Here is a 13,094-nt window from a genome sequence, read left to right as displayed (position 1 = left end):
ATTTGTGAAGCATCATTATGAGGGAAAGCAACCATTAACATTAGTGTGCGCGTGTGTATGTGTGTGGTGAATGGAAATTAATCACAAGAAGACTAATCACACGGCACTCGAAATAAAAGCAATCACATTTTCAACAGTCAGAGTTAACTGCCATTTGTGTGGTTTCTTTGTTTAATCATCTCGAGTAGATTTATTCTTAAAATCCTGTTTCCTGAATATGTTAATCCGTGCATAGTATGTTAATCGGCTGTAATGAAATAAATGATGGACAGCGGTTCGTTTTAGCATTCCTCTTTTGTCTATTTTCCGTATTTGGTTTTGGAGGTTAGGAAGCTGAGTTACATGTCAAAGAAGGAGGCAATTTAACTGTCCCTGAAGCAGTTTTCAAAATCCCAGTAATGCAAACCAGGCGCCCTAAGATTCTCCTTCCTTGGAATCTTAACAAGGACTCTGGATATACAGTAGATCTGTCTCCACCTCGTTTGGCGTGGATAATGTTTAACATATCCAGTGTAGGTGTCTACTTTGTCACGTTCTTTAAGTCTCTGGCTTGAAAACTGTCACAGCTCTTTCAAAGGAACGGTGGTTACCAGAGGTTAAATTGCCAATTAGAAATGAGTGTGCAGCTGTTTGGGTTGGCAGTAAAGGAGGAGTGGTAAAGTTATGTTTTTACTGTACAATTTCCATTTGGATAACTCTGTATTTCCCTCTGATAGCGTGATCACGGTGCATACTCAATTAAAGCCAGGAAAATAAACACTGAGTGTGACTGTGGAGCGGTATTGTTGAAAGAAAATGGATGAGGTGTGTGAAATACCTTCAAGTTGATGAAAATGGAAACTCTTAGTTGGGCTGCTTCCTTGCCCGTCCAACACACCCATGTACCACACACACACTCAGTGAGACCAAAGCGCATGCAACTCTCTCCCTTTTTGATGGGAGCACTTTTACACATTAGACTTTGGGAATGAGTTTTCGCAGTTGCCTCCACAGTGAGATTTGAAGTTCAGTCGCTGACGAGAGCAACATTAAATGGTCCGCCCCCGCACTTTCTCCCCAGGCCCGGTGGCTGTGGTTGATCAAACCCTCTTACTCACTGTCTGCTGGACTTCCTTTGAGTCCAGAGAAACATTTTGTAATAGGGAGCAAACAGTCCACACCTCTCCATGTAGTCAGTGAGAAAGTAAAGGACATAACAGACAGAAAGTGGAACCACAGGAGGGTGCCACAGCTGCGAAATAAGCCTGATGCAAGTCCCTGCAGCTCACATAGGGGAATCTCGCCAGCTTCATGTCCCTCTTTCTTTTCAGTCTTTGTTTTGGTCTTCTATCTCTGCCTCATGCTCATTCCTTGTCCCTCCTCTTCCTGCTCTTATTTCATCTTTGCATTGCATTAAACCACTGGTGTTTAATTGTCATCAGTCTGGTATAAGGAGATTTTTCTGCAAAGTGATTGCTTGAAGTGTCAGTGAACAGTTCATCACACTGTTGTGCTGTGGAAGTTTTGGACGGAGAACTGTTGTAGTGCGTCAAATAATGGCACAGACCACTAAGCTGTTTGGAGGGCTGTGCAGGAGCTGAGCTGTAGGACAGCAAAGAGCCGAGGAGTTCGGCTGCTAAGGACGATAACTGTGCGGCACCACAGAAGAGCTTGGAGTGGATTTCAGTTGATATATGCCTTTGAACCCCTTACGAGTTCATCCCCGATCCCCCTTCCATTGCTTCTTCCCAGGAGTTGTGGCTCTGTAAATAATGGCAGGCGCGATGTATAAGTGCCAGTGCACTCAGATCTCATGCCAGGCGTAGCTAGTTTCATTATAGCACCGGAGCATCTTGTATTTCGCTGCGCTGACACAGGGAATAGAGAAAAACTGAAGCCTGTCAAGATGAAATATTTTGTTGGCATAAAAAATTGTGAGATGTTGAAATAACTAGGCCAGTATGATATAAACAAATGTTTGTGTTTCTCAAGCAGCTTAAATTAGTTTATCCTGTGAAGGACCTGAAGTCTTAACACATTTCAGCAGTTATGCAGAATTGCCCTTCATCTAATGTGTGTTGCTCTTTCATAAATGTACATATGTTAGTATTAGCCCAAGGTTTAATGGGGCTTTAGCTGCGAGTTAGCACTGGGGGTTGTTAACATGAACTCAGTTATGACTCTCGAGTCTCATGGGGATGGTTCAGACCAGGCTGTTCCCTCAGTCAGTCTCTTTACACCCCCTCACTCCCAACAGCCCTCTGTGTCCCCCATTTCAAACACACTCACACACATACAATCCAGCTGAATCAACAGCTGCACCATCACAGTGCGGACCAGGAAACATGCCTCTGCCATGTTGATTGCTGCCGTGCTATAGTATAGTACTCACATCCAGACGTAACACACAGTCACGTGTGTTGACATGTGCCGTCTTTCAGGACATCGCCTTAATGATATCCTGTTTGACTTCACGTACAGCTCCGGGACTACACCAGCTGCAAACCTCTAAGAACCAATCATCGTGTCAAGGTTGTGCCATGATACCGATCAGAACCAGAGTCATCTATGTATTTATTCACTTCAGAAAAGGTGGGGTGGCAGAGAAGAAAGGGTGGAACTCTAAACGTATAGGTAACTTAATTTGTGCAAATATCTTGACCCATTTGAGAGGTATTTGCTAGCCCCTCCATAAAAATAAACTCCATCCACCCTTTAAAATGGTGTGTGGTCTGTCAGAAATCAGTCCCATCTGCACGACGCAGCCAAGAACAACAATGCTGGACAGGAAACAGGTCTCTCTGAACAAGGGCCTTTTAGAGAAAAAGTTGATGAGGCATAGACCATGAAGTTTCATAATTTTGGAGTTATTTTTGATATGATGATACTTTGGTCATTTTTAATCATAAGCTCTTACTTTACCGGGTTTTCTGCACCGCATGTTAGTTGCTAAAAAAGGACTAAATTCCATTATAAATTAGCACTTTTTAATTACTTTTTTTATACAGCGCTCACAGTCTCTCAGCTCCCATTTGCCCCCACATTGCCACTTTTAGTTTCAACGACCTCTGAAGAGGTTGCGGCAGCGTTTTATTTCTTTAACGTGTGGTTTTAAATTGAATGCCTCCTTGACAAAATCCAGACACATCTGTCAGTGTCGCAGGCCAAAAAAATGTGAAAAGTGGAGGCAGAAGTAAAGTAATTTCACCTTATCACTGAGAACAGAGTGTCCTTTAATGTTGTTGTGACCAATCCAGCTGTTGGTATGAGCATGTGACTTTAGATGATGGAGAAAAAGGTTGCATTAAGCTATAGGTTATGTTGTGATTTATTGTCCTTCACTAGACGATGGTGAGAGGGTGTCATGTTGTAGATTAAAGTCACTTGTTCCTCAAGCTAGTATGAAACCCAGTAACTCAGAACTCATCAGATTTGGTTTCAGGCCTAAATTTCATTACCTGTAAAACTGTAATATTATTTTGTCACTTTTGATAATGTTGCAGACAGGAGGGGAGGAAAGGTTTCCAGTGGGAGGACATTAATGGGCGATCATTAGCATGCTGGATGTTAGATCTTGGTATGTTTTCAACGTAGTCACATTAAATGATACCACGGGAGGATTCCTTTACAAAAATAGTTGAGTGAGATCATCTGAAAAGAATTCTGCTTTATTTTTATTGCACAAACTTTTGGTTCTGTGATTCACTCAATAGAAACCGTGAGTAAAGGCAGTGCCACAAGCAGGAGAAATCATGAGAATGACTGGAAGAGTGTTTTTCTGAAGTGAGATCATAATGATAATGCTCAAAGATTTACCACTCGAGGTCAAGAGCTTAACAGAGAGAAGGAAGAATGCAGAATCCTGTTTTTCTAAAGAACAAAAAACTCTTTGATAAATTAAATGGTGCCAAAATAAGGTCAAACTGATTTGTTTTATCTCAAGCAGAATAGTGGCGTAAGCATCTCATCCTGTTGCCTGTCCAGGCACCCACTTTTATATGAGATTATGGGATGTTGTAGAAAATCAGTGAGGCTTGAAAGGGCTTCCATTCATCCATCATAGATTGTGTGACTATAGCTTCAGAGTATAGAGAAGCACATATTGGGCCTTTCAAAGCTGTCTCTCTGTTTTACAGGTGCGTGAGACTGGCATTGGATAGGCTGTCAGAATTTGTTATAATGGATGCCATACAGACCATGCTACTTCCAGGAGAGCATATGGAGGAATTTAAGCACTTCCCTTTTTGATTTGTGCACCAGGTCCCCTTGGAAACCGGCTGTAGTTGTTTTTTGGCACACAAAAAGCAGATATAATTTGAAAATGTAATGAAGGCTGGGAATTGCTGTGGCAGTGCTAATAAGCCTAACATCCTATCTTCATTGGGGAGTGCTGATGGCTGTTAATGCAGCCTCTCTTCCACTCGAGGCTCATTGCTTTATGCAGCGGACCACCAAGGAATATAAAGTGCTGCTCGTGTAATGGGTCGAAGCAGTCCTCGGGTGCTTGATCATGTGGCTGAAGCTTTGAGAACTTTGAGAAATTCATATCTCCCCCAAGCCGAAAACACAAACCCCTGGAAAGAATTAAAACAAACACAAAGGCCGCAGGACTTTTGTGAAAACAAGGATAGTGCACATCGACAACAGAGCCATTAGGAGAGAGCGTGTCAGCTTCACATTTTTTGAAAGGTTTTTCCCCTTGTTTTTCTTTTCAACTAACATCAACCACTCCTCATGGCAGGCAATTCTCAAGGGGTTTGTTTGCAGATTTGTAGCCAGGAAGCCAAGCAAGGTGAGCTTCCTTGTGGTTCAAAAGAAGAGCAGGAGGTTGGGTTATAGATTTCCTCTGATTAGACCGCTGACAGCGTCTTTTTGTGCTTTCTGCAGTTTGTGTTTTTCACATTAATACATATGCTCATGGTTACGATTACTGGACTTGTCAAAGGGCTCTCACATTGATCGTTGCTGGCATTTTTCATGTATACCAAAGCCAAGTGTACTCAGTCTTTTTTCTTTTTTGGGGGTTAGGTTGGGAGGATTTGGGTGTTGAGCAGAAACAAAGCAGTGTCTGGAAACATCATATAAGCTTATATCATCCAACATGTTCCGTTGACTTCTCTCAGTTTCATAACTTATAAATATGATTTTTTTTTTGCCATTTTAACTTTCCCTTTTTTACATCATGCAAGGATTTTTTGTAGCTGCAGGATCCTAATAGTTTGTTTATGTTCTCTCAAGTCAGGACAGGATAAGCAGTGAAGAGTTGTCCACACTTCAAGCTAAGCCAAAACCACACTGACCCCATTTACACCTGACATATTAATGCGTCTTGAGATCTGATTGCGATCAGATCGATTCATCCAGCTCAAACCACCGTACGTCCCCTTCTGCTGCAGCTCTCGGTCTTTAGAGGCGAGGCGTTTTTTGTCTTTTTTTCTTAGTTTTTTTGTTATTATTCTGCCAACTTCTGCAAAATAACGTCAGCATGGTGTTCAGAGTGTGCAACCACAAGAGTATGTAATCATGATTGTCGTGATTGAAGAATCACCAGTGCATCTTGTTTGTTTTTGTCTGCCATCACACAGTATCTGACAACACTGACAATATAATCCGTGGTAAACTAAAGTCAGCCCTCCTTCACTCTGTTCCAGATCATGGATGAGACCCAGACGCAGATTGCCTGGCCGTCCAAGCTGAAAATCGGAGCAAAGTCCAAAAAAGGTGACCATTTCTTTCTTTTCTTTTTTTCTTAGTAATCCCATATTTAAATTATTCTTATAATGGATCCATGTACTGTTTCCAATGCTATTGCATTGTGTGACTTGAGTATTTGGGGAATGAAGGGCCTACAGAATATATTAATCTGATTTTATGCATGGTTTAACCTGCCGTGCATCAAATATATCGAAGTCAATAAGTTCAGTCACAAGTTTTCATGACTTTCCTTCAACCTATTATTTAAGTGCCTTTCACTTTATCTAACAGAAATGCAATGCTTGCAAATCATCTCTAAGATGTGCAGCAATAAAACTAAGAGCTAAACTAAACCTAATGTATGAATGTTAAGTAACAGCATAGTTGTTAGCTTTCCACAGAACATAGGTTAATAATTATGAGTCAATGTTGTTTTAACCAGAATATGTTTCCAGGGAAGTCATTGGACAAGAGGGTTGCACAAGCATTCATTATAAAATAGTTAATAGAGAAGTTTGAGCAGATGAAAGCCAGTAACTTCATCTGCACTGAGGAATTTGTGATTTTTGCTGTGGAGGAGGAGGGGTGGGAGTCGCTTGCATTAAGCTCACTCATTTATTGGCTGAGTTGTTCTCGCACTCTGTTACCAATAAAACATTATCACGGTTATTTAAAGCTCTTCCGGGAGGGGGTGAGGCGGGGTTTGAGAAGTAGGTGTAGCTATGTTCTTTGTTGTTCTCAGGAGATTTGCCAGTGTGTGTCTTCAAGCCAGATGTGGAATCCAATGACGTTATGTAACTTCCTCACTCACTTTGTACAGAAAATAGTTGACAGGGTTTCATCACAATCTTTAATGTTTTTCCCTCTAGATACTTAATCAACTGTAAGCTCTGGCAATCCATTCAAATACAACAATCCATTCATCCCAAGTATAAGCTCATTCACAAAACCTGCCCCCAACACCACCTGGAAATGATGTTCTCTATACGAATATTTAAAATTCTGGCCCATGACCTGTAGCCTGTAGGATATTTCCTATGTGTTGCGTAAACCAGGAGGAGCAGGGGGGAAGAATGTTGGTTTATCACTCACAGTTATCTTATGAACGAATGCATTTGTGGGAGAAGAGACATATTGAACAACTGACTGTGTTTTAACAACCTGGGCTCATGAGAGGGTTAGAGAAAGGGCATGATGGCTAAATGGAGAATGTTACTACTTCTTACAGTCAACAGGCTTATATTCTACTGAAGATGCAGCGCCTGGGGGTTAAAACCTTACAGAAGACGTACACTCTACGGCAGTCATTCCCAGAGACTGGTTGGCGTCCCATACGTGGGTCGCAGGAGATCTTATTTGGGTCGGCAAATACATTTGTAGAATTTACATAATCATTTATTTTAGATGCTGCTGTTGTTGTGGTTGATAAATACACATGAGGTGCATTTCCACTATGGTGGACTACCCTGAATGAGGAGGGTCTATCTCGCCAAAACGCCCCTAATTGGCATGTGAGTCGCCCAGGAGGCCGTTTGACCGAGTAGAAAATGTCAGAAAGCAGGGTCTCTTTTCTCCCCTGAGATTTACCCGATTGCTGATTGGATTTAGCTCTCATCGGGACGGGACGTGTGGTCGTACAGACGCCACAACAACACGATGAAGTAGAGTAGACACTTTTATCCTGTAGTGTAGTAGAATGCAGCACAGAAATTGTGCACGGAATCTGGATTGACTTTCTGACTTGTGGTCCTTTGCTGCATGCACACACACACACACACACACACACACACACACACACACACACACCGTACTGCAGCGGGGTGACAATCTGTCTGTCAATAAACACTATTACAGCGCCTCAAATTTTTTAAGGTGAAGTGTTTTTCCTTTCATGTTACTTGTACATAAGTTGACGTTGTGAATCAGACCACCTTAAATCAAGCTACAGCTACAGTATTCTGTATTTCTCATTAAGAGGAAGAACGGCGTGCCGCTGTATCACTGATCAGCTGATCACTGGCGATCGAAACCCATTCAGAGTCACCTCTGGAGTCTCGTAAATCCCTCTTGGGCCTTTTTTTGTATTGGAAACACGGCGAGTGAACAGCCATTTGAGAGGGCGTGCCCTAAAACTTTCCGGTAGGCCGCTCTGTAGGGCTAATGGAAACAAGCTTATGATGTGTGTGATGTTAATTATACATGCAACAAACACTTTTGCTACTTGATTTGACGTCAACACATACTGCCTTCTACATCAGCCACGGAGGCAGCTAAGGTTATGCGGGCAGCACTCACACATCACTTCATCCGTCATGCACACATGCTTTTGTTTCAGAAATTACTTTTATTTTTCTCCTTACATTTTGTTACATGTAAGGGTGTCATGTCTCCATGTACAATGAAATAGTATATTAAAAAAACCTTGGACCTCACTAATTTTGTTCCTTAGATCTTATTATTTAAGAGGTTAATTGCGTCTCCATCTGTAATGAATTATATAGCAGATTTTTGATGCGTTTTGCCTCATATTGATTCTCTACAACGTCGAAATGTAGCCAGTTTTAAACAACCCGTCTGTTGAATTGTGATAAATTCCCAGTGTAGACATCTGAGCAGTAGGCCCGTGTTGACATCAACATGTCTGATGTGTATGATCTAGGATCTACTTTGACTCAATAAGCATACATAGAGAGCGAGAGAGCAGCAGTGGTTGAGCAAGCTAGAGAGTGAATGAAGAGAGGGAGCGCTGTTGGAAAAAAGAAAGTAGTTAATCAGAAGAATGAATCATTATTTTCTGATTGTTTCACTGTGGTTACATTCTAAATAAACACGGCTACACTTTCACACAACCCTGCAGGAAGGTGCCACATTTCTTGATTTTGTGTGAATGCTGAGGAGATTGAAAGGAAAAATTACTTTTGGAAAATCCTGCATAGTATACATTTTAGAGTGTTGGTGTGCCTTATTTTCCTTGAGTTTGTGTTGAAGAGTGTTGTCCTTCATGAGAAGTCTGGAACCAGTTACACTCGGCAGGATAGCCGCAGATGTGAGGGGGATTTGTATGTTTGTAACCTCTCCCCAAACAGGGCCACACTCCATCAAAATGCCAGCTACTCTATATCATTTATCACCTACAGCTAGCAGTCCCTGCCACCTGCATAAGTGTGATAAGGCCAGTTATTTGCCTCTAGGTCAAACCATCATCAGCGCGCTAATGCAGTAAGGAGCCATATAAGTCACATCATGGGACAGGTCTGCGTTTCAACTTTAGATCTGTCAGACAGAATGGTCAATACTGTAAGATGGTCTTTATTTTTTATGCGTTTTTTAATGGCTTTACTTGTGTTTTCATGTGATACATATCTATATACTACTCCTACTTGTCAGTTGCTTGTTTCAACATTTCCGCAGATGTTTTGAATGAGAAAGGCCGAGCCAAATGGACTTAATTCCCTTCATTTGTGTGGTATTTTCAAATGTAGTCCTCAGCTGGAAAAATGCTTTAGCTTTGCCAGCATGGAACTCTGGGTCAAAAGGTTTCTTCTCTGTCAAGTGGAACTGTGTAAAATCTGTGTGACTGAAAACATTCACTTATTGCAGCTGCAAGCCTACTCTTATTTTTGTTTGCTTTTCTAGCTGTTGTGTGTGCCAAATTAAAACTTGAGGTGTTCATTTTTTTATTCCACAATCAATCATCAAAAAAAAAGAACATACAGCACACTCCATTTCAAAAATGCGGGGGTGTTCTACATCACGACTGCAACACTCGTTTAGGCTGGCTAATGTTTGCCAGATGTGCAGTGCAGGTTAGTCACTGGAAGAACCATACTCCCTCTAATGGTCACAGTGGGTGCCACAGAAGGAAGTGGAGAGATTTCTATTGTTCACAGCAACAGCTGAATGATGGGAAAGTTTCCTGGAACAAGCACTGAGACCGTGAAAGGCATCTAACCGCTCTTTTTGCTCTTTTCCCTTTGTTTTCCTGTATCAGACTGCAGCTTGGTCTTTGTTTAGTTTCTCTAGACTTCTAAGAGCTGTTGTTACTCTCTCATGAGATCTAGCATCTCTTTTAGTGTGTGTGTTGAGGTTGCCTGACCCTGTGGCACTCAAACAAGACCAGTGCTTGTTTGCTGGCACTCTGCACTCCCCGAGTTTCCCAGTACCCATTAAACTGAGAGTTGAACCTCCTTCATATACTTCTAAAAAACAGAATTTCGTTCTAGCCAACCCATGTTTTACAGCCCTGACTGAACTCATATGCTCTCCTTTTATTTTGCAGCCCTATTGAGAGCATAATGGTTTGGCTTTTGTGAATTAGCCGTCATCAAAAACATTCTGTAAATTGGGAACTTCCCTTTTTATCACAAAATAAATCTTCTGCCCGTCATTTTCTAGGTGTTCCCATTTCTGCACTGTTTAAGAGTTTTGCCTCCCAGGCTCCTCTAAACATGCATCTGTTGGGTTCTTCAAGGTCCCAACTATTTTGTAACCATAAAACCGCTTCAGTGAGTCCTGTCCGAAGCCTATACTGTAAATCTGAGATTCTGTAAGTGTATGTATGGGGAAGGGTATTCCTGGCAGGGGGCTTAGTTGACTTCCTGCTGCTTAGTACAGTTAACACAGGGGCAATGGTGCATGGGTGTGTAGTACATGCGTGTGCACATTTGAATGTGTGTTTTACATTTGCGTTCTCAAGGACCTGGCATGTGGCAGAGCCAGATGTATGCTGACCCAACGCTGCACAGACACAAGCATTAGTTCTGAATGGTTTCGGTATGCAGTGTTTGGTTATTTAATCTGAAGTATTTAGAGGCTAAGGAGGTCTCTGGAAGCACAGTTTACTCAAGCTATTAGGACCTTTACTTCCAATATCTTCTGAGTGTATTTACACAAGAATTTTAGGATGTGATAGTTTCTGTTACAGGGTCATATCTTGTCAGTTCTTGTGGAGATGCCATTGGATTTGTGTGCGTGAAAGCTGATATAAAGCTCATATAGACACTGAAAAATGAATTATTGTGTATTTTTGCAGTGACTGGATGACAGGATGAGGTTCAGGAAAACGAGGTGATCTGTTCTGTTGAGGCTAAATTGCAGCAGAACAATTTACTTAAGCTCACAGTGTTGCTGTAGGCACTACTGACTGATGGATTGTCTTAATATAATTCACCAGAGCTGCATGCCGGCTTAAATGAGACTCTGCAGATATCAAAGCAGCAATTACTGTTGCAGAGCTTTTCTCTGACGTGCTCTAATTAGTTGACACATCCAGACTGCTGTGTCATGTTTGGCTAAATGGATTAAACTTTTGTCCCACTCTCTCACATTGTATCTCTTCCCCTTATCAACACTGACAGTCACACACATTAAACTTGCTATCTTGCTCTCACACTTTTAATGTTTCTCTTTCTCTTCTGTTCCCACTGTAATCCCTACAGATCCACACATCAAGGTGTGCGGGAAGAGGGAAAATGTAAGGGAAGCCAAAGACAGAATTATGTCCGTCCTTGACACAAAGGTACGTTAAACATCTTTATCAAAGTGACGTTACACTTGTTGTGTAGCGTGATACAAACTTGCCACTAATCTCGCTGTGTGTGTGTGTGTGTGTGTGTGTGTGTGTGTGTGTGTGTGTGTGTGTGTGTGTGTGTGTGTGTGTGTGTGTGTGTGTGTGTGTGTGTGTGTGTGTGTGTGTGTGTGTGTGTGTGTGTGTGTGTGTGTGTGTGTGTGTGTGTGTGTGTGTGTGTGTGTGTGTGTGTGTGTGTGTGTGTGTGTGTGTGTGTGTGTGTGTGTGTGTGTGTGTGTGTGTGTGTGTGTGTGTGTGTGTGTGTGTGTTTTCATTGCCATGGCAACACAAGAGAGTATGTACCTAAGTGACTGCACTGTAGCACCCCCTGGGGGCAGGCAGTCATCCTTGCACTTGGAACAGCCACACACAAAAGAGCAACACATGATTGGCTAAGTTTATAGCATCTCATATGCCTTTATCACGAAAAGGCCATTTTAGTCTGGCAGACACAGTTATTTGATCATTTATTTTAATGTACTGCATATTTTCTTGCTTATTTGTCTTTTTTTAAAAATGGCTGCAGCATGTGAATGTGTTTAAAATGGGGAAAATTGCATGTTTTGGGTACAGATGATGCAATTGCCTTTTATTGAATCAGCATTTATAATCAGAGTGTGCAATTTGTCTTGGTCCTGCTTGTTTTTTTTTAAAATACATACTCATGTCACAGATAAATGTCACATAGCCATAAAAACCGATACATTTGATTTAATCAGTGATAGCGGTTATTTATTGAGGTTTATAAGCTGTCTGTGGTGATATTGCATTCACTATCATGCCTCAGGGACACTATGGACTGCAATTGTTTTGCCAGTGAACTAAAACTTACTTTATAAAGTTTAATATCTGGTCATTATTTGTCAGTCCTGTTATTGTGTGTGCCTTTCAAATACATATATTATAATATGCACCTTTTTCTTAGTACCCTTCTGCAATGAGCTATTGCAAGCATTATCAATCATCATTCCACCGCAGCCCTCTCTTCTCTGCTTATTAGAGTAACAGGGTAACTCTGAAGATGGACGTCTCCCACACAGAGCACTCCCACGTTATTGGCAAAGGTGGCAACAACATCAAGAGGGTGATGGAGGAGACGGGTTGCCACATCCATTTCCCAGACTCTAACAGGAACAACCAGGCAGAGAAAAGCAACCAGGTTTGTGAGCCTAGAACATAGATTTAGACTGTGCAGTCCCACTGAGGCATGAGAGATAGATGGTGTGGAGACAGCTGATTACCGGCCGATCAAACAGTTTGCCTCATGAAATATTTGTTTTAATCTCTTGTACTCTAACATTGCGTGATTGATGTTTTGAATGTAAGTGTATTGAGTTCTGCTGCCTTGAGTGTTTACTATGGTGCCTACTCCATGATTTACTTTCTTCGGGAGTAGCTTAAGTTGTTCTAAATAGTTTTTTGATCCCTGCATGCAGCCCTCCAGCCCATTTATTAACTGCCACAGGGTCTTGGGCGAAACAGGTTGCGGAGAGTTGGTCGAGCTGGCTGTTTTGATTGGCCAACCCAAAGAAAGCCGGTGTGTTTTGGCTTGAGTTGCCATTGAAGAGCAGTCGTATCCTGCTGTAATTACCATTAAAGTGTAGTTTGAAGACTTGAATAGAACACGCTGCCAGGCACGGCATTAGATTTCCATCTTTGCCAGGTGCCCCACAGTGTACCTGACACGTTCATTTATTTTTAAAGGTCTCCTTCCCTGATTTCAACCTTATCACTATGGATTTTGCATAGTAAGGTGTGTAGAACATTAAACTTGTCAGTACCCTGTATCTCACAGACTGTTCAACCCCCTCCAGTCTTACTCTGATGATGCAAGTACAGACTGATAAACAACAAG

At 41.8% G+C, this 13,094-nt stretch overlaps 1 protein-coding gene across 1 annotated transcript in view; it reads left to right on the top strand.

The window, feature by feature from the left end:
- The window catches only part of bicc1a (BicC family RNA binding protein 1a), a 59,061-nt gene that overhangs the window by 20,729 nt on the left and 25,238 nt on the right, over positions 1 to 13,094 (top strand). Inside the window, exons 3-5 of the mRNA XM_083922748.1 lie at positions 5,631 to 5,700; positions 11,112 to 11,191; positions 12,240 to 12,398. Coding sequence (XP_083778874.1) covers positions 5,631 to 5,700; positions 11,112 to 11,191; positions 12,240 to 12,398 — 309 coding nt within the window. The remainder of the gene's footprint in view (positions 1 to 5,630; positions 5,701 to 11,111; positions 11,192 to 12,239; positions 12,399 to 13,094) is intronic.

The sequence above is a fragment of the Echiichthys vipera genome (genome assembly GCF_963691815.1).
Source record: "Echiichthys vipera genome assembly, chromosome: 11".
Classification (NCBI taxonomy): Eukaryota; Metazoa; Chordata; class Actinopteri; order Perciformes; family Trachinidae; genus Echiichthys; species Echiichthys vipera.
This window is presented reverse-complemented; position numbering and strand designations above follow the sequence as displayed.